This window comes from Ictalurus punctatus, chromosome 17 (genome assembly GCF_001660625.3).
Source record: "Ictalurus punctatus breed USDA103 chromosome 17, Coco_2.0, whole genome shotgun sequence".
Taxonomy (NCBI): Eukaryota; Metazoa; Chordata; class Actinopteri; order Siluriformes; family Ictaluridae; genus Ictalurus; species Ictalurus punctatus.
This window is the reverse complement of record NC_030432.2, coordinates 11,111,849-11,133,394: the sequence shown is the minus strand read 5'-3', so window position 1 is coordinate 11,133,394 and position 21,546 is coordinate 11,111,849. Positions and strand designations below refer to the sequence as shown.

Below are 21,546 nucleotides of genomic sequence, written 5' to 3'. Positions count from 1 at the left end.
TCCTCCTGTTTACGCACGCCGCTGTCTTCTGATGCTACATGCTAGTTTGTGACAGCCGCAGCTTAATATCAAAGCGTTATTCACTTTCCTGAGGCAGTCTCATAAAGAGATTCCCACAGAAGCTGAGAACAAACCGGTTTATACAGAGCAGTTTACTGAAGATGGATGGATGCTCTGTGTTTTTCTGTCTGGCTTTGATGTGAATGCGGAAGTGAACGGAGCGAGGACAGGAAGTGATGAGTGCTAGATGCACCCCATGATGTAAGGTAGTGCTGGTTGTGCACGTGCACTTTCACAAGCTGCTGCAATCATCCTGCTTGGAATTTATTGCCCGCTTAGACCAGCTTCCGAGTTGTAGAGTGAATCATGTGGTTTGTTCGTGTAAATTGGATGATGTTCTCCTCGTCTCTGCCTTTTTTTTGCCTGCTTCGATACAGGTTTTTAGCATTCAGTGCTTTTATTTATGAAAGGTTTTCTGCATTCCCTGTCAAGATACGAGGATGTGGCAGTGTCTGGAAGCTGTTCAGGTTTTCTCAGTTAGACGTGTTTTCATGGATAGGTTTTCAGTATTGTTCACACCCTTTTTCCTCGGCAAAATACATGCTGTATGTCTTTGAGTGAAATCTTGCTCTCTTTGTTTCAGCCTTTATGTAAAATTGCTTTTGAAAAAGTAAAGGCATCTTTTGTTCTTAGTTTTCTGGTTATTATTACTAGATTGCTGGTGTCATGTACATCAGATCTTCTCCTGTCTTCTTTTCTACCTCCTCTGTGGTTTCCACGGTTACTGGCCAGCACTTTCACCACTTGGTTTTTCTTTTGCTGTCCAGTTTTTCTGTTTCATTTCATTTCATGGAAGTGTTTTGCTTTTCATCTCAATTTGTCTCAATATTCAAATTCAGCTACCTGCGTTTTTGGATTTTTACTTAATTTTCTTCCAATTTGTGTGACAATTTTCTTCCAATTTATCACCCACTGTCTCGCTCTACCCTATTGGGGAGGGTGAAGGCTAGCACATGCATCACACAGCAACATAACACACTAAGAGGAAAGGACCAACTGCCCTCTTACATACATAAGCTCACAGATTACCACGAGTGGCTAGTGTCGCTCTGGTTGACGGTGGCTAGAGTACACCATCTTTTTTTTTATTTATTTTATTCAGAGAGCATGCCAGGTTTTGGTCTCGGACTCCAAGCCACAGATGGCTCTGGCAACATCAGGATTTGAGCTTGTGATCTACATTTTTCTGGTACCTGGTTGTACCTCCTTTTGGTGTGTTAAAAAAAAAAAAAAATAAATAAAAATACAGCGCGCACACACACACACATATATATATATATATATATATATATATATATATATATATATATATATATATATATATATATATATATATATATATATATATATATATATATATACATACACACACACACACACACACACACACACAAAAATGAGTTGTTGTTGTAGTATCTGGTTTGAAATTTGACGTTATGGCATATCTTAAAAGCACGTAAAAGTTAAAACTCCATCATAATTGCATAGTGTCCGATTACAGTCACCCAGATCTCCATCACCTTATGTAAAGATTGAGGCAGGCAGCACATGTTGTTGCGCTCATTCACAACACTTTTTTTTTTCAATTATATCTATATGGTTTTAGACAGGCCAGTATTGAGTTTGTAAAGTCATTTGCAGGAAAACGTGGCAGTATGACATGTATTTCAGTGAAATAAGAGAAAGCGTGAACCCACCAAATGAAAAACAAGCTGCTGTCCTCCTTGTAAAACCTTTGCTAAAAGGCAGTTGATAATTTGGATAGTTATGGTCTGTTTGTGTCTCCCTGTCGCTAGAGGTATCGCACTGTGCCCTTTAAGTACATCAGCCTGTATTCGATCTGCCAGGGATAGCAGTATTGTTAGTTATACATGTACAATGTTTAGTCATTGTTTGCTTATAATTTGGTAAATCTTAGCAAGCAGTGTTATCAATAGACCTAAATGTAATTCTTAAATGTAAGTCATTTAAATTCAGTATCTGCATTTGTTGTATTTATTTATAATCCTCTTTCAGTATTGGCCTCTTTGTTGGCTCCTGGAAAAAACCCATATTGGTGGCAACTGAAAATTGGACCTGAACCAGACCGAGTGAAGGATGAAATAACCAAATGAGAACTAACTGAATTATTTAGCCCAGCTTTGTTTTTCCAAACAAGTTGGGTAGAGGACTGAGACTCACAAAGACACATGATGGCTGGGCATCATAGTCTGAAATTTGTACTTTGTTGAAGTAAAACACACATTCGTGCATAATGCCCTTCAGCAGCGTCTGTTGTATTCCTATACACTGTCACATGAGAGAGAAGCTCAAGCTGACCTTGACTTTACCTCATGGTCATGGTGAGCTGCTGCTTACAATGAAGCACACAGAACAGCTCGGCCCAGAAATCAATACATGATGCCAAACAGCCCTGAACTCGGACACCTTATTCTGGTGGCTTGTCTACGGATGTACCTATTGTATGGGTATTTATTTATTTTTATTTTTTTTTCCTCTTCTTTCTTTCCTCTTTTCAGTTATGGCGGGTGCATTGGATTGTGTGTTTTTAGGACACCATTGTACCAAATGCTAATTAGTGGTGTGTTTTTTTTTTTTTGTTTTTTTTTAAATTTATGTATTCTATTGAGATCATTAAAAATGATATGATTGTAGTGCTGAAGCTACCGTTCTGTGTTTGGTTCAGTTTTTCCTCTTGTGTGCATCTCATCTGATAACACAATACCAGGAAAGGGTCCTACAGCATATATGTTTCTCAGCCTGCTTTGTGTTCGTTGTCACTGAGATGAGTGTCGTCATTTACATTGCAGAAACTTGCCTAGAGAGGGTATTTGGGGAATTGCCTAAATACTCCCCACCCCCTCCCCCCTTTTGGTGTTTTTTTTTTTTTTTTTTTTTTTTTTTTTTTTTTCCCCCCCGATCCTGGATAATAGAACAAATGTGTTGTATTCAAGTATGTTATTTATGGACAAAATGAAGTACAAGAAAAAGCACATTTGATTAATGTGAAGTACATTTTTCATGGCCTACTATACGACATTTTTAATATTACCCAATAAAAAAATTGGTTTATTGTGCAGTCCATAAAGCTGCAACTGCAAATTTGATATCCAGCATGATAGTTCTGCATGTCTGGATCTAACACACATCCATAAAAACATGTCCGTATGACTTGCTGTAATAATGACTGGTAGTAAGATACAGATAAACAGCTAAAATAATTATTTTTAAAAATTGTAAATAGCATACAAAAGCAGGAATTATGTTATTGGACTTGGGTACAAGATTTCTGCATCATTTAAAAAAATTAAGGTTTAGGCTCATGTGTTTTCATGGGTGTTGCAAAACTACTGTGATATTCAGCATTGTATTTATAAAAAAAATAAAATAAAAAGTCAGTATGCCATTAGAGCCTATGGGGTTAAATGCTGGGTTTGGGTTTGATCAGTTGGGTGGGGAGTCATATTACAAATAACCTTTTAACCAGCAACATGTTTGCCATTAAAGTCAGATTCCTTGCAATATTCTCAGAGACCTTTTCCACAGATGCTCAGTCTGCACTGACTTAATTCCCTGTCTGTAGGTGGTTCATTCTGATGGTTTTTAACCATGCCACAAACAATTGTCCTTCATTATATACCTCACATCTTGTTATTCACTCTCAGCATTCATGCCGTTTTTTTTCTTCTTTTTTTAACCACAGAAATAATGTATAAATTAACGCTTTGAATGTTCCCCTCAGACATTATTGTTCTCTGCTCTTTGTTGTCAATGGGTAGGGTAAAAACCAAAACCCCCTACTAAGGGTTTTTTTTTTTTTTTTTTTATTTTTTTATTTTTTTATAAATGTCAGACATTGTTAAATGGACTCAACCTGCCAGTCACTAAGAACTAATTATTCTTCTTTGTTTTTTTTTTTTGTTTTTTTCAGAAATAGAGCGATAGCTGATTACCTTCGTTCCAATGGCTATGAAGAGGCGTATTCAGTTTTCAAGAAGGAGGCAGAATTAGACATGGTGAGTGTGTGGGAATACCCTTTCAATTCCTCATTCTTAGAACCAAAGACCAAACAATGTTGCTTAATTTCACATAGACCTTGTTTAATTAATTCAGAAAGAAAATGTGCTGAATGTAGAGATATATCTGGAGTCTGGAATAAGTGAAACATATTGGTCCCTAAGAGATGCTAATGAGTGATAGAGACACAATCCATGGTCCTTCTCAATTAACACTTGTTAATCCCACAGAGTTGGCAGGAAAAGCAGTTTTTGGCAAAATGCTAAACATAGAGGTTTCATACCAAAAAACTACAACTCCCTAGACAGTGTTTTATTTTTGTGTGGGTGGTGGGTTTTTCAAACATTCATCTCCTTTATAGAGGAACCACAATGAATAATTGATGTCACCTGTCTATAGAGAAGCAACCTATCAGATGAGCCTGTACCTGCTGGTAGCACAGGGCTAAGAGCTCTCTTTAATTAGCCAGTGTTCTGCAGAGGTGTTCCTGTCATCGTCTGTGAGCTCCATTATGGAAACTCTTGATAACCACCGAGTATTGGGTATTGGCTTGCTTTGCCAGTAGGTGGTATAGAGCAGTAAATCAGATCTAAGCAAAAAACTTCCTTCCTCGTGGTCTTTCATTCGGACACCTTTTATAACATTTAGTTTTGGATTTAGTAGATTGTGTTTGCACCAGTGATGAGTCAGCAAGTTGTTGAACAACTTGTCAGTTAAGAGCTGTGGGGCTCCATCCTTGCATGGCAAGTCTGACTAGCACATTTATTTTCTCTTGATGTTTGAATGCTAGGTGATTGTGTGTAATAAGCAGGAGTTACAAGACCGCTTTGCACCTCACTTTACATTGCTCAGTTTGTCAGTGTTTCCACATACCAGATGCTTCCTGAATTAATGTCATCCATGCACACAATTAATCCACCTTGTATAAACCGTTCTGATCATGTCTTTACCCATTTGTGTAATGCATCAGACGGTGGGGTTCAAAAGTGTGCGTTTTACTTTATAGTTACATTATAGAAGAGCGTTCACGTTATTATGCGTCACGAAATGCGACGCACATTACATTTAATATATTTCCCAACTGAAAGTTTGTTTTGCAAAAATCAATAGAAAGGATTTTAAAAAATGTAATGGTTGTTGTGCAATATAACTACAAACCATGCTGGTCATTGCTATAGCAGCAATAAAAACAGCCTATACATGTGATCCTGGGCTAGTGCTTTTGTCCTCCCTTTCCCTGTGTATTTAACTGGGTGGGATTTTTTCCAAAAGGAGGAACAAATTGAGTAGTGTTTTTCAGACGTTGCTAGCAGCATATTTACCATTTTGGCTTAACTACGCTTGACTTAAGATACCCAGAGGTTTAGATATCTTGTGCAGTTAAGCCTGTGTAGTTGTAATAAACGTGCAGTTCACCAACGTGCAGCCTGAAAGGATGTTATATGCTGGCTTTACAGTAGTTTGATGTGCTGCATGATCAGACAGCATCTGTAGGCTTTACTGGTGTAGGTTAGACATTTAAATACCCTAAGATTAATGTTATTGTGGAGAAATGTATTGCAATATAAAATTACATTGTGTATATACACTACTGGTCAAAAGTTTAGACACACTCATTCTTTATTTTTAAAAAAAAATAAATTCTGCCATGTGAGCTTGTTTTGTTAATCATAAATGAAAGCCTTGTTCTCTCACATGAAAAGGCAAACATAGCTACTAATGTTAGAATGATAATCAAACCATAATACACTATTCTTCACAAAGCATGAAATTAATATGCACTCTTTGCCAACTCAGATTACAGCCATTCATGTTCAAGGACACACACACACATGTATTGAAGGGAATATACAATAAATCATGTTTCTTTTCATACTGCAAGTCAGTTCAGTTTCTATTGTATTTAAAACATTACATTTGGTGGGAGATTATTGCAGTTATTGATATTTTTATTTTTAATGCCATTTGATCTTCTACTGCAGAAAATCCTAGCTAAATGTAATACAGAAAGTATATCTGTCTTTACATTTTTACTTGCGTAAGACTAAAAACATGATCCCCATTAGAACTAGTCTTACAAGTTTAATTTCTTTTTAAAGAAGCCACAGCTGCTTGGCACATTTTACACGAAATGTGAGACTGAGTGTCAAATCCTTTAAAACTGAAGCAGTGAACTAGTGCCTCCACTTTTCATGAAAGATTCCTCCAATTTACATCTCTGTTTAAGAGTTTGAACATTGATCATTATTTTACTCTCTCAGCTTGATGAAATCACCAAGTCAGACTTGATACTAGGGATCATAAATTTCATTTTCACAGTACACACTGTAATTGTAATCTCGGTGAGCTGTCTTGGTCCATAGGAGATTAGCTCATGTGAAAGGACTTGGAGGAATTGACAGTTGTCTGAGGGGTGATTTAGATGTATAGTTACGATTAGGGTGTATCCAAAGGCCGTTTCTTTCGTATGATTGCAATAATGATTAATAAAATACATTACTTTGTTTAGGTCTCATGTTTCTTGCTTCTTTTTCTCATTAGAATGAAGAATTGGATAAGAAGTATGCTGGCCTTTTGGAAAAGAAATGGACTTCAGTCATCAGATTACAGAAGAAGGTCCGTATAAAGCAAAGAAGCACTTTAGTTTGTAAATTTTAGATTATCTTCACTCATCACTCAGGACACGGTATAATTTTTAGACCAGTAAGATCACACGTTCCCTTATTGTCCTTATTATACGGATTCCCTTAAGGTAATGGAGTTGGAATCAAAGTTGAATGAAGCAAAAGAGGAGATCACTTTAGGAGGACCTATAGGACAGAAACGAGACCCCAAAGAATGGATCCCCCGCCCCCCTGAGAGATATGCCCTCAGTGGCCACAGGAGTCCTGTCACCAAGGTTATCTTCCACCCAGTCTTCAGTGTCATGGTGTCTGCCTCAGAGGATGCCACAATAAAGGTTGGTTGTCTTTGTTGTAATAACTGCACAGTTAAATAGAGTTACTCTTTCATTTCTTGTTAACACAAGGCTTGCGAATGAAAATAAATATCATTTGCAGTGCTCAGAAAGCAGTGGTTGTTTTTGGAAAATAATTTCTCATCTAGCATTTTGCTCTCGACGTTCAAACCGGTCGTTACAGCAGGAAGTACGTAGGCTCCATTGATGTCAGCTCAATGCCTTGCCATCACTGAGTGTTCTAGATGTTGTTGAGAATTGTTTTGTTCTCAGACTTCTCCTGTGACAGTTAAGCGTCTTGAATGCCTATTTTCTCTGTCTAAAATACAAGTGAGTCTGGCAGCGTTTCCTTGGCAATGATGAGATCAATGGTAAAATATGTGCCCCACTTCCACCAACTTGGCATCAACAGAAGAACTCTGTAGCTCTGCTTACAGCTCCAGCACCGACTCCCAACACACGATTACATAATTGTAGCTGCTTATTATTTGGCTATTTTAAAGAACAGAAGGAGCTGTTTTATGACTGATTATGCAATTTGCTTTAAAAATACTGCTACTGTTCTCTTTTAGAGATTGTGCTTGCTTGTGTTTGTGCTGAAGGTACCATGACCAGAAAGCCAAGATTTATCATTTTATTCTACCCTGTAACCTAGAGGTCTGAATTTGTATTGAAGGCCCCTGAGCTGTACAGCTTGACTAGTATATTTTTCTGGAATGTTATTCTCTGGTTTGTGTGTGAACAGAAATCTGTTTTGTACTTCCAGACAAGATGAAGGAAAGGTTAATATTGGATGTAAAAAAGTAAATAAAATAAATAAATTTTACCTTGGTATATTGCATACAGTGTTGATTTTAATGGATTCCTGTGTGGATTGTTTTGTTGTGTTTTTTGTTTTTTTAAAAAAGGAGACTCTCCATTCTGTGTCAATCTTGCCTACATAATTTACGCACTTGTTTTAATCCTAGGATTTAAGCTTGGCTGCTGTAGATGTTGTAGGCTTTGTTTTCATGCTTGCTTTCTCTCACTAGTGAGTATGGTTTAGGTAGACGCAGAGGAATGGAGGCAGATAACCAGGTGGTGGGCATCTGTCATTTTTATAAGAAGCTGAGCACCTGCATACCCACTAAACTGAAATCTTGTCATTCTCTTTCCCCAAGGTATGGGATTATGAGACCGGAGACTTTGAACGTACTTTGAAAGGCCATACAGACTCTGTGCAGGACATCTCCTTTGACCAGACTGGAAAGCTACTGGCTTCCTGCTCAGCAGACATGACTATTAAACTCTGGGACTTCCAAGGCTTTGAGTGCATCAGGACCATGCATGGTGAGCAAAGTGTGGAATAGCTAAATCTGAACATTTTCACATGCAGCGTATGAACATGATGCTTGGACTGAAAGTGGAGTTCTTTAGGGGAATGGGGTATTAAGGGGAAGGTGTTGCATGATTCTCATTAGCGTCTTCATTTGTTAAGTTTGTAAAAGAAGAATTCAGTATAATACCTCATATTACACTGACTTTTTGTTTTCTGTAATATTACAGTTTTATCTACAGGGTATTGCTTGAAGTATAGTTAATTCATGCTTGAAAATCAGTTCTTTCATGTCTTCAGTCCCAGTCAAATTATAGTCCTTGCTCACTTAGACCTTAACAGCCCTCTTTCATATTGCTCGGTAAATTACCATCACACATCAGGTAATATGAGCCTGCAGGCTACAGAGACAGGTGAAAACAACAGAAATGGATGTAAATTGCATTCGTTTCATCTAGCTGCTGGATCAAACCAGAATTTTGTCACTTCTGCTGAATGAACAGCAAAGAGTGGAAGTTAAACTAGGTTTTAAAAAAACTTAATCCCTGTCAAAATGTGTAAATCCTCCTTGCTAATAATCCAACTACCACATGTGCAACAGCTTTTATGTTCAAATCTGGTGCCTTGTAATTTACACCCTGTCAGTTAAACTGGCATGTTGCCCTCAGACTAGTAGACCGTGCTGATTGAGGGAAGCATCGCAGGAACCCCGCCCACTGCCCCCTGCTGCTCAATCTGCCTCTCTCTCTCCTGGCTGGGTGCAAAACAAAATGACTCTCTCTTTCACCCCCAACCCTCCCCCCCAACCCCACAAAAAAAAAAATTTCCTCCCCCCACCACTCCCTCCAGGTAGGAGATTTGCACAGCAGTTTAATTAGCCTTCCTAGGACAAGATAATGTTCTTTGGGGCTTTCTACATATTTAACCCTCTTTTTCTCACCTACTTATTTTCAGCATGTGTTTAGTAGCTTGAAATGGTGCACTGTGCAGTCAGCTTTTTATTCCTTCTCATGTTCTTTTGAGGACAAAGCCACCCAAGGCAAATTAGCTGTCACTTTCCTTTTATTGTATTGCCTAATGTGTGTTAACATTTTGTCATGGTGGCAATTAAAAATCCATTATTAAGTTCTGCTGGAACAATCCAATTTGCATGGTAAAAAATGTGGGTAGAGTTACTGCTGAAGATTTAACTGCACAAAGAACACGATATTCAGTATCTTCAGAGCTGTAATATGACTTATTAATTTATTATAGAAATTCATCTCATAATCCCTTTTGTCTGTTTTATTTTAGGGCATGACCATAATGTTTCGTCTGTAGCTATAATGCCCAATGGAGATCATATAGTATCTGCTTCTAGGGATAAAACCATTAAAATGTGGGAAGTGGCCACTGGGTAAGTACTATTAGTAAATGCTGTTTAAAATGACTAAATCATGCTTTTGTTCTACGAGTTCTGCAGCTGTTAACGCACACATTTCTTTTCAGAAGGCATAACTGAGTTACTGCTTTAATTTAGAAGTGTAAAACTGTTTCATTCTCCTCGTTATCTTACGGCTGCGGATGAAAATTTTCCATCTACGCTATAGGTACTGTGTGAAGACGTTTACTGGCCACAGAGAATGGGTGCGTATGGTACGGCCCAACCAGGACGGGTCTCTGATTGCAAGTTGCTCTAATGATCAAACGGTGCGTGTGTGGGTGGTGGCTACGAAGGAGTGCAAGGCCGAACTGAGGGAACACGAGCATGTAGTGGAGTGCATCTCATGGGCTCCTGAAAGTGCCAGCCCCACTATACTGGAGGCCACTGGCTCTGAGGTGAGAACAGCTACACTAACACTAGAAGATCCATGGTCACTTAATGAAGTAGCAAGAAGTCCAGTGGCTGATTTGAACTGAAAGTGCTTGTAAAAATTTTTTCATTGTGTAGTCATGACATGATTCTGCTGAATTAGATTACTATGGCAGGCTTTTTTGTTGCTCTTGCACTTCGTAAACAAGAGCAAACATGCTCTTTGATCTGAGAGTGAAGATCAACTATAAACTGCCACACCATAAAAAAATAATTAGATTGTGAAATGGAATTGGAAAGATGAACACTTAATTGCCTGAGGAGGTGTGATTTTAAACGAATTTTATTCTTACCAGTCTCATGATCAACCATATCCAATTTCCAATTTATCAGATTTAACATTTGCCCACACAGCATGTGTTTCCTTAAGGCAGCTTTAGTACAATGACTTTCAGTTGTAATCACAAAAAGGGAACTTCCTATCCTTCCCTCCAGCTAAAACAAAAACTTTCAAAGAGGTTTTGGTCCTGCCAAACCTGTCCAGGTAGAATAGTTGTGGGATTTCTTGACATCAATTACACCATCACGGCTGATAATGCAGCCCAATGTTACTGTAATGATTTCTTTACATAATACTTATGCTTGTGAAAACATGTTCATCCCTTTCGTTTAGAGTAGGGCGTTTTAACTTTTTAACCCCCCCCAAGCTCTGTGGCTAGATGTCTGTGTTTTTTTTATATATATATATATATATATAACACACACACACACACACACACGTTATGCATATATAACTACATGTGAAATAAAAATTTCAGTTGGATAAAATATTTACATTAGACTGTGCTTTAGAATCAATACTAAATATTTAACAGGCACAGTAAACCACATGGTTCTTAATTCAGGAAAGGGTTTAGTGAATGTTTAGTAGTTAGACTGGAGTTAACATTTAGTGAGAAAATGGTTTATTTGTTAGGATATTTTGGGTAACGTTAGGAAAAGTATCATCAAAAATAAATAAGTAGACCCATTACTCTTACAATAACAAACATGTCCAACGTGTTGTGCAGCTGTAAAAATGGCTTTAGAATAACACTGCTGCTTTCACAACCAGCTACTTAGCTTATTAGTTTTTATTTTATTTATTTAAAAAAAAAAAAATAATTACTGCACTCATGATCCCTTCACCCAGCACAAGGGGTTAATTGGATATGTGAATGAACACGCTCCTGTTCAACAGTCAGGCTGTGTAATAATGCTAATTGTAGTCCTTTGCTTTAGGGTTAATGGAGTCTGTCTCTCTGTGTTGATAAGTGGGGGCAAAAATATGCCTGTACACAGCATTTTGTTAAAATCTTACTCAGCCTTTCCTGTAGGGACCATCATTACAAAGACACACACACACACACACACAGAGTGTAAACTGTATCACTGAGTCTGAGGCTCATCTGTTTTGTTTGCTTTCCAGACTAAGAAGAGTGGAAAACCTGGACCTTTCCTTCTGTCTGGCTCTAGAGACAAAACTATCAAAATGTGGGATGTCAGCATTGGCATGTGCCTTATGACACTGGTGAGTGAACTAGTGGAATGAACGCTGTCTGAGCTTTATATGCACTGTTTGGCACGTGTTTAAGTCAACGATAAGTATGTTCAAAATTGTACCGTTTAGTTTAGCTATGTATCAGTTTGGCTGAACCTGTTCCATATGTACCTGACATACTTGATTTACAGTTAGAATCAAAATATTGACAATTATAGCATGTATAGTAAATTTAGAGGTATAAGTAATGAAGCAAAGTGTATGTGTAAATACTGGGGTTTGTATTGTGAGTAAAAGTCAGAATGCACAGATGTGGATTACAGCAGTGTCTGTGTGCTCATTCTGCAGTATCATATCCTACAGGAACAAATTAGTCACCTGACGTTAGCTAGCCAGCCAAAATATGAACTCTGGTTGAAGGGAAGAGTTGCTTCATTGTAATCTAACAGAAATGACTGAAATAAGAAATTTCCCTGCTTGATTTACTTGTTTCCTCAGGTCTTGGATTACTGTAGCTTGTGAATGCTTTCCTTTTATTGGCCCACTGCATAAATTAGGGTGTGTTTTCATGTTTGATGTATACAAGGTTAAATTTGGGCACTCCATACGTATATGGGACCAGTGGACAGGAGCTTACTTCAAGACAGCTGAAGCTGGTTCATCAGTTGCACTTGTCACAGCTTAACAATAACAATTTAACGAATCAAAAGCAGATTCGTTCATGCAGCATTTTGTGTGCTCAACTCCCTGCTTGTATGTAATTACCTTTGATTAATGAGGGCTTTGTGTTTATGCTGTGCATGGTATTTTGTTGTCTTGTACAGGTTGGCCATGATAACTGGGTGCGTGGTATGCTCTTCCACCCTGGTGGAAAGTTCATTGTGAGCTGTGCTGATGACAAGACTTTGAGGATCTGGGACTACAAAAACAAGCGCTGCATGAAAACCTTGAGTGCCCATGAACATTTTGTTACTTCTCTGGGTAAGCTTCTGGAGCCATCTTGAATCACTCACTATTGTCTGGCCAGTGGTGCTTTTTAAAATGTCTTCCTTTTGTTTGAGCAGTGATGCCTCAAGGCAGCATAAAATACATCATCCTTCTGTAAGGATGAAAGACTTGCTAGGAGGCTCACAAGTACGCTGCGTGCTAAGAGTGTGAGATGTGATTGTCCATCCTCCATGAACAAAGCAGCGTCCTGGAGGCTCTTTAGTGTCCGGATATTTATTATTTTTTTTAGTGGATCAAGGCTAAAGAACTCTCTAGAGATGCTTCACAAACCATTCACCCAGTTCTTAGCAGTGTATAGCACTCCTCAAATCTTGGTTGATTGTGATGCTTTTGGAGAGGGGGGAGATACTTTTTTTTTTTTTATATTTTGATTTCCAGTTCAAACAAAATGTGCCTTTTGTGCAAATTAAACTCTTATTCATAAGAGCTGGTATGATATATATGGTTTAAACATTATGCTAATGTTTTATTTGCAGTTTCATGCATTTTTAGCCAAATAGTTTTTTTATTTATTGCACACTCTTTATTGAAAGATCTTTTCTGTCCACAGATTTTCACAAGACTGCTCCATATGTGGTCACTGGGAGTGTAGATCAGGCACTAAAAGTGTGGGAGTGTCGCTGATGAGTGTCACTGCAGGACCTCATGGTTACCACGCCCCTTTCACCCCGGACCCATTTCACTCTCCCTTCTCCGTCTCACCTGGATGCACTCGAACGCCATGGTTATGACTCACCTAGCTCTGGTTGAATAACTATTGTCCTTTTATGTAAATTATTCTGGATGTCAAGCTATTAAATGTTACACACACAAAAAAAGTATTCTTGCATGGTAAATCCAAAATTGTATACTGTAAATTTGCATAATGTTGTCTAGAAGTACCATAGGTTTAACCCAGGCTGAACTTTGACTCAGCCTTACCTGCTGAAGGCTTCAACTGATTGGGTTAATTTAGGGCACTATTCTGATAATTTAATGACTGTGTCGTTCTTATTTCTGTCTTTTGTTCGTTTTTGTTTTGTTAGGTCTCTTTTTTTTATTTTTAAAGTTGGGTTTTTCCTTTTTTTTTTTTTCTTTTTTTTGTCGCTGTCGTAAACTGTTAGTGCCTAGCTTGGTGACATTTTGATGGGGGAAAAGACAACAAAAAGGAATTCCTATAATCCTCGGATGGAGACTTGTCTATAGGGTTTATCAGAATAATCTGTAGCTTTGTATCCTCATTCTGAAGTATGCTTACCATTCTCTTATTGTGGAACTAGATCAAATTTTTTTTAACAGCTGCATATAAGAATGATTCAAACCATTCTCTTGAGACATTGGGGAATAAATCTTTGTACACTTGTCATGAAACGTCCTACTGAGAGTACCCCGAGATACAGCTGAACCTTTTTGAGATTTGAGAGCTGAACCTTGTTGAAATTTCTTCTGCATCCACTGCATAAGGAGCAGCAAAGCCATGTACATAGATTTTTGACCCCTTGTTGGTTTTTGTCCTCAAACACTTCAGAATTAACAAGCACCAAAAATGTCTGTCTGTGAAGCACTTGAATTGGCCACCGGTGCTCTGACAATGTAGTGCTAGTTTGAAGTTATACTAAAATGATTTCAATTAATCTTCTACTCAGTTAGTGTGTTCTTGGGTTGTATCTGTGTCTACTTGCCAAGAATCATGTGGATTTAATGTTAAATTGTCTTGTTGGGAGATATAAGATATATGCAGAGCAGGTGTTCCTGTACAATGCAGAAGTTACTTACCCCCCACCGTTTGGACACAGAATATGAACACATGACTTGGGCTCAAAGAGTTTCCCAGTGTTTGGTAGGGGATGTGCAAAGATGTGATCTGTATTTAAATACGTGGAATTATTGCAGCGTCCCTGATATCAGTATAAGTTTGCCTCTGTTGGAAGCTCTACACTGACTGACAGATTAGTGGGGATTTACCCTAAGGAATCAAATGAGCATGTTAGCATAACAGCATTTATGCTCGTCTGCCTGATGTTTCTATGGAAAGGCTTGTTGATGGTTCCTGTTGTAAAGTGGTTTTCATATGCACAGCAGCTCTCCCTCAATGTGGCATGATCAGCCCACGGAGGAGCAGAGTGCAGGTGACACTGCAAACACGCCACGACAGGAATGTGCCACAAATTCATTACTAATGTCTTATGAGCAGCACATTCTCTCCTGTTCATCTTGCAGTATGTGTGGGTCGATGTAAAACATGGACACTGGGATTTGTTAAATACATTTCCCAAAGTGGACGCAAACCATTCCACATGTTAAAAAAAAAAAAAAAAAGAAAAGAAATAAACCTGCCTTTGTTTTTGGCAGTAAAGTAAAAAACGTTTAAAAAGAAGGAAAAAAAAAATCTAACTTGCACATCCCCACTCTTAGATCTTTAGTCCTTTCAGACTAAAGGTGTAAGCAATAAGATTTATTAATACGTGCATAAACCAATATCATTTTAATTTACCCTTTTTCATTACAATTCAATTATATAATAAAGAAATCCACTGCTTAACCAGTCTGTTATCTAGCGATTTCCTGTTGTGTACTGGACATACCTGCTGCTGCTGCTGCAAATCTGATTTTTGAGTAGTCTGAGATTTACACCTGTCAATATTGCACTGCTGCATGTAACAGTGCTGATGGTTGAGCTGCCTGGTGGGGGTTTGTGCTGGTCTGCACATCACTGAATTTACTAATCTCAAACCGTCCTGCAGTGAGAATTTGACGGCTTCCAGTGTAAATGGAAGTAAGCCTATATCTGTAAGTATTATAATTAAAGGAGAATTTGTTTATTATATAGTGCTGTTAACATTTGAAGGACTGTAAACACAAACACCCTGCCAGATAGATCAGCTGGCATGCTAACTGTGAAGAGTTCAGTATGTGGTTGTAGGCAGCCTGATCTGTTTGTGCTCCAATCCTCTGTATTTCCTTTGTGAGGGGATTGCAGCAGACTGAGGGAGTGCACACCCTGTACATACACTTCTGATGCCTCCTTTAAAAAAAATAAATAAATAAGAGAGAGAAGTGTGGGCATGGTACAGATGTAGATATTGTACCTTTTGTGTTGTAGCTGAGTGATTGAGAGAGCAGAAAGGTGTCCCTAGAGTAGCTGAACATTTTTATGACTCAAAAAAGGATAAAAGTACACCAAATGGTGTACTACATCAACTGGCAAGAAAGCCTAAACCAAAAAAAAAAAAGATATTTGAAGGGAGCGTTTATATTCAACTTGATTTCTGACGGAATCTCTAGCTAGCTTTTTTAATACCCTTGGGTACCTTTGGAAATAATCTAGCTAGACCACCCAAATTGGTATTTTTGTTATTGAAGTAAATGCTCTACAAAAGAATCCATCCTTAAACATGCTGATCCCTCTGGATTGGCAGACTTGAACCTGAAAAGTCTAAACTAAAACAAGACAACATGAAAAATGGACTTTGAAACTTACATCCTTGTCCCACCATGGAAAGGTAAAGATTACACCGTTCCTGGACACATTCCTTATAGTGTGAAAGCTTGCTATGTGGGCATCAAGAGTTCTGCGTGCGCGAAGGGATTAATATTTGCTATTCGCCGGGTCCCAAGCAACCCCACTGCTGCACTCGCTGAACGGACTAATGTACAGAATATTTGTAGATTCCTTCTCCTCCAACTACGAGTTCATCGGCCAGCTCTGCTTGCTTTGTAAATAGAGCAGAGGCTTCATTCTTCACAGCTCTAATGGGACTTTTGCTTTCATGGTATCACTTCACACAGCCAACTGTTAACAATGTATCTGAATGCCATTATTGTTTGCAAAATAATTAAAGAAAAAAAAGCAAATGGTGTCATTCTAGTGCTGCTTATCATGTGAATGCTGAGTGGAATAATAGTGTGGTACTCAATCCTTATGATCCAGTACACTTGGGTCATCTGCTATTTAATCACCCAGAAGCTTTATTTTATTATTAAAATGTTGTGTAGGTGGGATGGTTTTAGTATGTGTAAAATAAGTATCTCTGACCAGGGTCACTATAGCTTGATATGAAAAAATGAGTAATATAAGCCAGCATGAAAGGCACCCAAATGGAAATACAACAGTGCCTCTCAGAAAATTTGTAGTTCCTTTTTAACTGAAAAGCATACATACACACACATATACATTTTATATATATATATATATATATATATATATATATATATATATATATATATATATATATATATATATATATATATATATATATATAGAGAGAGAGAGAGAGAGAGAGAGAGAGTATTTAAGTTTAATAGTTCTAAGACAATATTTGTGTATCGTGGTTTAAAATAATGTTTATAGCGAGAGATGTGCTATATATATATATATATATATAGCACATCTCTCGCTATAAACATTATTTTAAACCACGATACACAAATATTGTCTTAGAACTATTAAACTTAAATACTCTCTCTCTCTCTCTCTCTCTCTCTCTCTCTCTCTATATATATATATATATATATATATATATATATATATATATATATATATATATATATATATATATATATATATATATATATATATATATATATATATATATATAGAGAGAGAGAGAGAGAGAGAGAGAGAGAGAGAGAGAGAGTATTTAAGTTTAATAGTTCTAAGACAATATTTGTGTATCGTGGTTTAAAATAATGTTTATAGCGAGAGATGTGCTTATATATATATATATATATATATATATATAAATAAATAATATATACATACACTGCATCCGGAAAGTATTCACATCGCTTCACTTTTTCCACATTTTGTTGTTACAGCCTTATTCCAAAATGGATTAAATTCATTATTTTTTTCTCAAAATTCTACAAACAATACCCCATAAAGACAACATGAAAAGTTTGTTTGAAATCTTTGCAAGAAAAAAAAAAAAAAAGCAAAAAAGCACATGTACATAAGTATTCACAGCCTTTGCCATGACACTCAAAATTGAGCTCAGGTGCATCCTGTTTCCACTGATCATCCTTCAGATGTTTCTACAACTTGGAGTGCACCTGTGGTAAATTCAGTTGATTGGACATGATTTGGAAAGGCACACACCTGTCTATATAAAAAGGTCCCACAGTTAACAATGCATGTCAGAGCACAAACCAAGCCATGAAGTCCAAGGAATTGTCTGGAGACCTCCGAGACAGGATTGTATCGAGGCACAGATCTGGGGAAGGGTACAGAAACATTTATGCTCGCATAAATGCCAGCGAGCACAGTGGCCTTGATCATCCGTAAATGGAAGAAGTCTGGAACCATCAGGACTCTTCCTAGAGCTGGCCGCCCGGCTAAACTGAGCGATTGGGAGAGAAGGGCCTTAGTCAGGAAGGTGACCAAAAACCTGATGGTCACTCTGACAGAGCTCCAGCGTGTCTCTGTGGAGAGAGGAGAACCTTCCAGAAGAACAACCATCTCTGCAGAACTCCATGAATCAGGCCTGAATGGTAGAGTGGCCAGATGGAAGTCACTCCTCAGTAAAAGGCATCTGAAGGACTCTCAGACCAAAGATTGATTAAAGATTGAACCCTTTCACCTGAATGGCAAGCATCATGTCTGGAGCAAACCAGGCACCACTCATCACCTGGTAAAATACCATCCCTACAATGAAGCATGGTGGTGGAAGCATCATGCTGTGGGGATGTTTTTCAGTGGCAGGAAAACCTGCTCCAGAGCACTCTGGATCTCAGACTGGGGAGAAGGCTCATCTTCCAACAGGATAACGACCCTAAGCACACAGCCAAGATAACGAAGGAGTGGCTACAGGACAACTCTGAATGTCCTTGAGTGGCACAGCCAGAGCCCAGACTTGAACCCGATTGAACATCTCTGGAGAAATCTGAAAATGGCTGTGCACCGACGCTCCTCATCCAACCTGATGCAGCTTGAGAGGTCCTGCAAAGAAGAATGGGAGAAACTGCCCAAAAATAGGTGTGCCAAGCTTGTAGCATCATACTCAAAAAGACTTGAGGCTGTAATTGGTGCCAGAGGTGCTTCAACAAAGTATCGAGCAAAGGCTGTGAATACTTATGTACATGTGCTTTTTTTTTTTAATAAATTTGCAAAGATTTCAAACAAACTTCTTTCATGTTGTCATTATGGGGTATTGATTGTAGAATTTTGAGGAAAATACTTAATTTAATCCATTTTGCAACAAGGCTGTAACATAACAAAATGTGGGAAAAGTGAAGCGTTGTGAATACTTTCCGGATGCACTGTATGTGTGTATATGTTAGCTATAGTAAGCTATCTTGGACGACTTTCACCAGGGAACTTCCTCTCAACTCGTCTGCGCGAGTTACGTCATATTTTGGTGCCGGCGCAAGATTATGACTTCATCCCGAACCCGGAACAAACAACGTAGAAACAACGTGATTAACTCTGTAGCAGACGCAACAAGAGAGCGATCGTCTGTGTTTTGCCCAGATTATTAAGCGCATTTACAGAAGGGGTCTAAACGGTACGCAGGTGCTTGTTTATACTCTCGGTCCCTTACTGTGCAGGAATGCGTGCTCTTTGGCTCGTTAGCTGTTTATCATCCTGTTTACTAGCAGAGACTGCCTCCCAAATGGCTCCCTAACCCGTATATCAGCGATGAAATAATGACTTGTATACTCTATATAGTATACTTTAAGCCTAAAAGAGAGTCTTTAGAGAACCAGTCATAGTTCTGTTAAGAGTTTCTTCACCATCATGCTTGCTTCCATTGCAAAACTGTCTCTTGCACAAAGACAAGCACTTCCTCCTTTTTTTTGTTATTTCTAAATAAACTGCAGTTGATATCATTCTTTGCTGTTAGTTTGTATTGCTGATATAATGTGCTACACTGTTTATAAACTGTGTCGACAGGAATGGCACTGAACAAATCCATGCATCCTCGAAATCGTTATAAGGACAAACCACCAGATTTTGCATACCTGGCTTCCAAGTATCCGGATTTTCAGAAGCATGTACAGACTACATTATCCGGCCGGGTGATGTGAGTAAACTCCTCTCCTCCCTTTATCACTGCTCTTCCCAAGTACACATGCCGAGCCTCTGGATTACTGACACGTGGGAATGTTGTTAACGCTGATTATTTCAGTTTGTTGCCAACTCTTTTAAGGGGAAAGTAGGTAATGCATGCTTATATGTCGCTAGAAGTCGCCAGATGACGCCATAAACTAATTTGCATATTGATTCATTTGTCTTGATTATTTGCCTATCAACATGTGTTAAGTAAAGAATGAAGAGTTTTGACACAATAAAAATAAGCAAGGAATGAATTTCAGCATGACATGTTAGTTATTCCATGATGAGCCGGTTTAATGCGAGGCAGAGTTACTGTCAAAAGTGCAATGGTCTCATTAAAAAAAAAAAATCGTTTAGGTCATGGCCTTAGTTGAAAAGTATTAAGTGGCTGAGAAAACCTCTTTGGGGAAAACTGAGTTCTGGTCCGGAATGCTCATTTGTGTTTGGACGAGTCACTTGTCATTTATTTTATAGACACCAGTGATGATTCGTTCATTTTGGATGAATCTTTAATATAACTCGGGAACAATGAGTTGTTCAGAAAGTGATTCATTCATTTCTGACCGCTGCAACATCCCCATAGGTTCTGTTTACAGGAAACAAATGATTAGTTCAGCTCTCAATTCTTGAGGATCAAGTCGTTCGTTCTTCCGGTGACCATCGGATAGGCAATTCACCATGCAATACCAGGAAACAGAAATGATTAGTTCAGCTCTCTTCGAGTCGTTCGTTCATCACGTCACATCCCCACTACATTCAGCCTATGCGGCGGTCACATGATGAACGAATGACTTGAACCCGAAGACTCGAGAGCTGAACTAATCATTTCTGTTTCCAGGGAAAAGACGTGGCAAATGTGACATGACAAAAGAAAGAGCAACTCGGATCGGAAGGTGAGGTGAACTAACAGACTGCATAGCCTGAAGACCAGCTAAGCCATTAATTAATCATTTCTGTTTCTCATAATTCGGCCTTGGCTGCATTAACCTATAGTTAATTTTTTACTCCAAATGTGATTGTTTGCGTAAGTACTAGATGTGATGGGAATTTAACATGTAACATTTTAATTATATTCTGCTGAAATTAACAAAATGATTCTTTTTGCTGAACTAGATTCAGAGTTCCGAGTCAGTTAAATGATCCGAACTTCCCATCACGAATAGACACTCGTTTCTATGGCCAGTGTAGATCCTGGGGGTGGAGCTTCGTGAACATGTGGAGGGGGGGGGCTGGCTTGAGTTAAAATGGGCTTGTGGTGGCAATATTATGGTCTGTTACAAAGCACCAGTGGCTCCTTCCAATAATTTTAAATAATCATCTCCTTACAGATTACTTCGCCACATCAACAATTATATTTGTCGCTGTTAAATAACAGTACAGTTTTAAATCTGCTCATTACAAGCCGAAGATTATGTAGGTCGTCCACCACACAAGTCCCTGTGAATGAGCTGTTCCCATTAAAAAAAAGTGGTAATGAGTAGTTGGGAAATAGACACAAAGGAAATGGTTACAGATAATAGCTCAATTTTTTTACTAGTAAATATAGCAAAGAGCAAAGAAGTGCCCAAATGGGACAAATGATGGTGACCAGTAATTAATTTTTGTAAACAGTGGTGATTAGTGATTGGTCATTGAGAACAATGGTGACCACTGATTGGTTTTTGGGAACAATGGTAATCAGTAATTGGTTGTTGGGAACAATAATGATCAGTCATTGGTCAATGTGAAATAATAGTGATTGGTGTTTGGGATTAATCATGATCAGTGATTGATCGTGGTGAACACACTTGGTATAACCAGCAAGTATAACCAGCAGCTGTGATGT

At 38.2% G+C, this 21,546-nt stretch overlaps 2 protein-coding genes across 3 annotated transcripts in view; both read left to right on the top strand.

The window, feature by feature from the left end:
* pafah1b1a (platelet-activating factor acetylhydrolase 1b, regulatory subunit 1a) overlaps positions 1 to 16,535 on the top strand; it is a 28,613-nt gene extending 12,078 nt beyond the window's left edge. Inside the window, exons 3-11 of one of the 2 annotated variants that reach the window (XM_017490136.3) lie at positions 3,992 to 4,076; positions 6,619 to 6,693; positions 6,830 to 7,036; positions 8,194 to 8,362; positions 9,642 to 9,744; positions 9,938 to 10,166; positions 11,609 to 11,710; positions 12,505 to 12,661; positions 13,239 to 16,535. In XM_017490136.3, the coding sequence (XP_017345625.1) occupies positions 3,992 to 4,076; positions 6,619 to 6,693; positions 6,830 to 7,036; positions 8,194 to 8,362; positions 9,642 to 9,744; positions 9,938 to 10,166; positions 11,609 to 11,710; positions 12,505 to 12,661; positions 13,239 to 13,312 (1,201 nt within the window). In that variant the 3' untranslated portion in view covers positions 13,313 to 16,535. 2 annotated transcript variants of the gene reach the window in all.
* Positions 16,536 to 18,919: 2,384 nt separating this feature from the next.
* Positions 18,920 to 21,546, top strand: part of mettl16 (methyltransferase 16, N6-methyladenosin) — a 38,266-nt gene continuing 35,639 nt past the window's right edge. The window contains exons 1-2 of the mRNA XM_017490483.3: positions 18,920 to 19,170; positions 19,560 to 19,689. Of these exons, the coding sequence (XP_017345972.1) occupies positions 19,562 to 19,689 (128 nt within the window). The 5' untranslated portion in view covers positions 18,920 to 19,170; positions 19,560 to 19,561. The remainder of the gene's footprint in view (positions 19,171 to 19,559; positions 19,690 to 21,546) is intronic.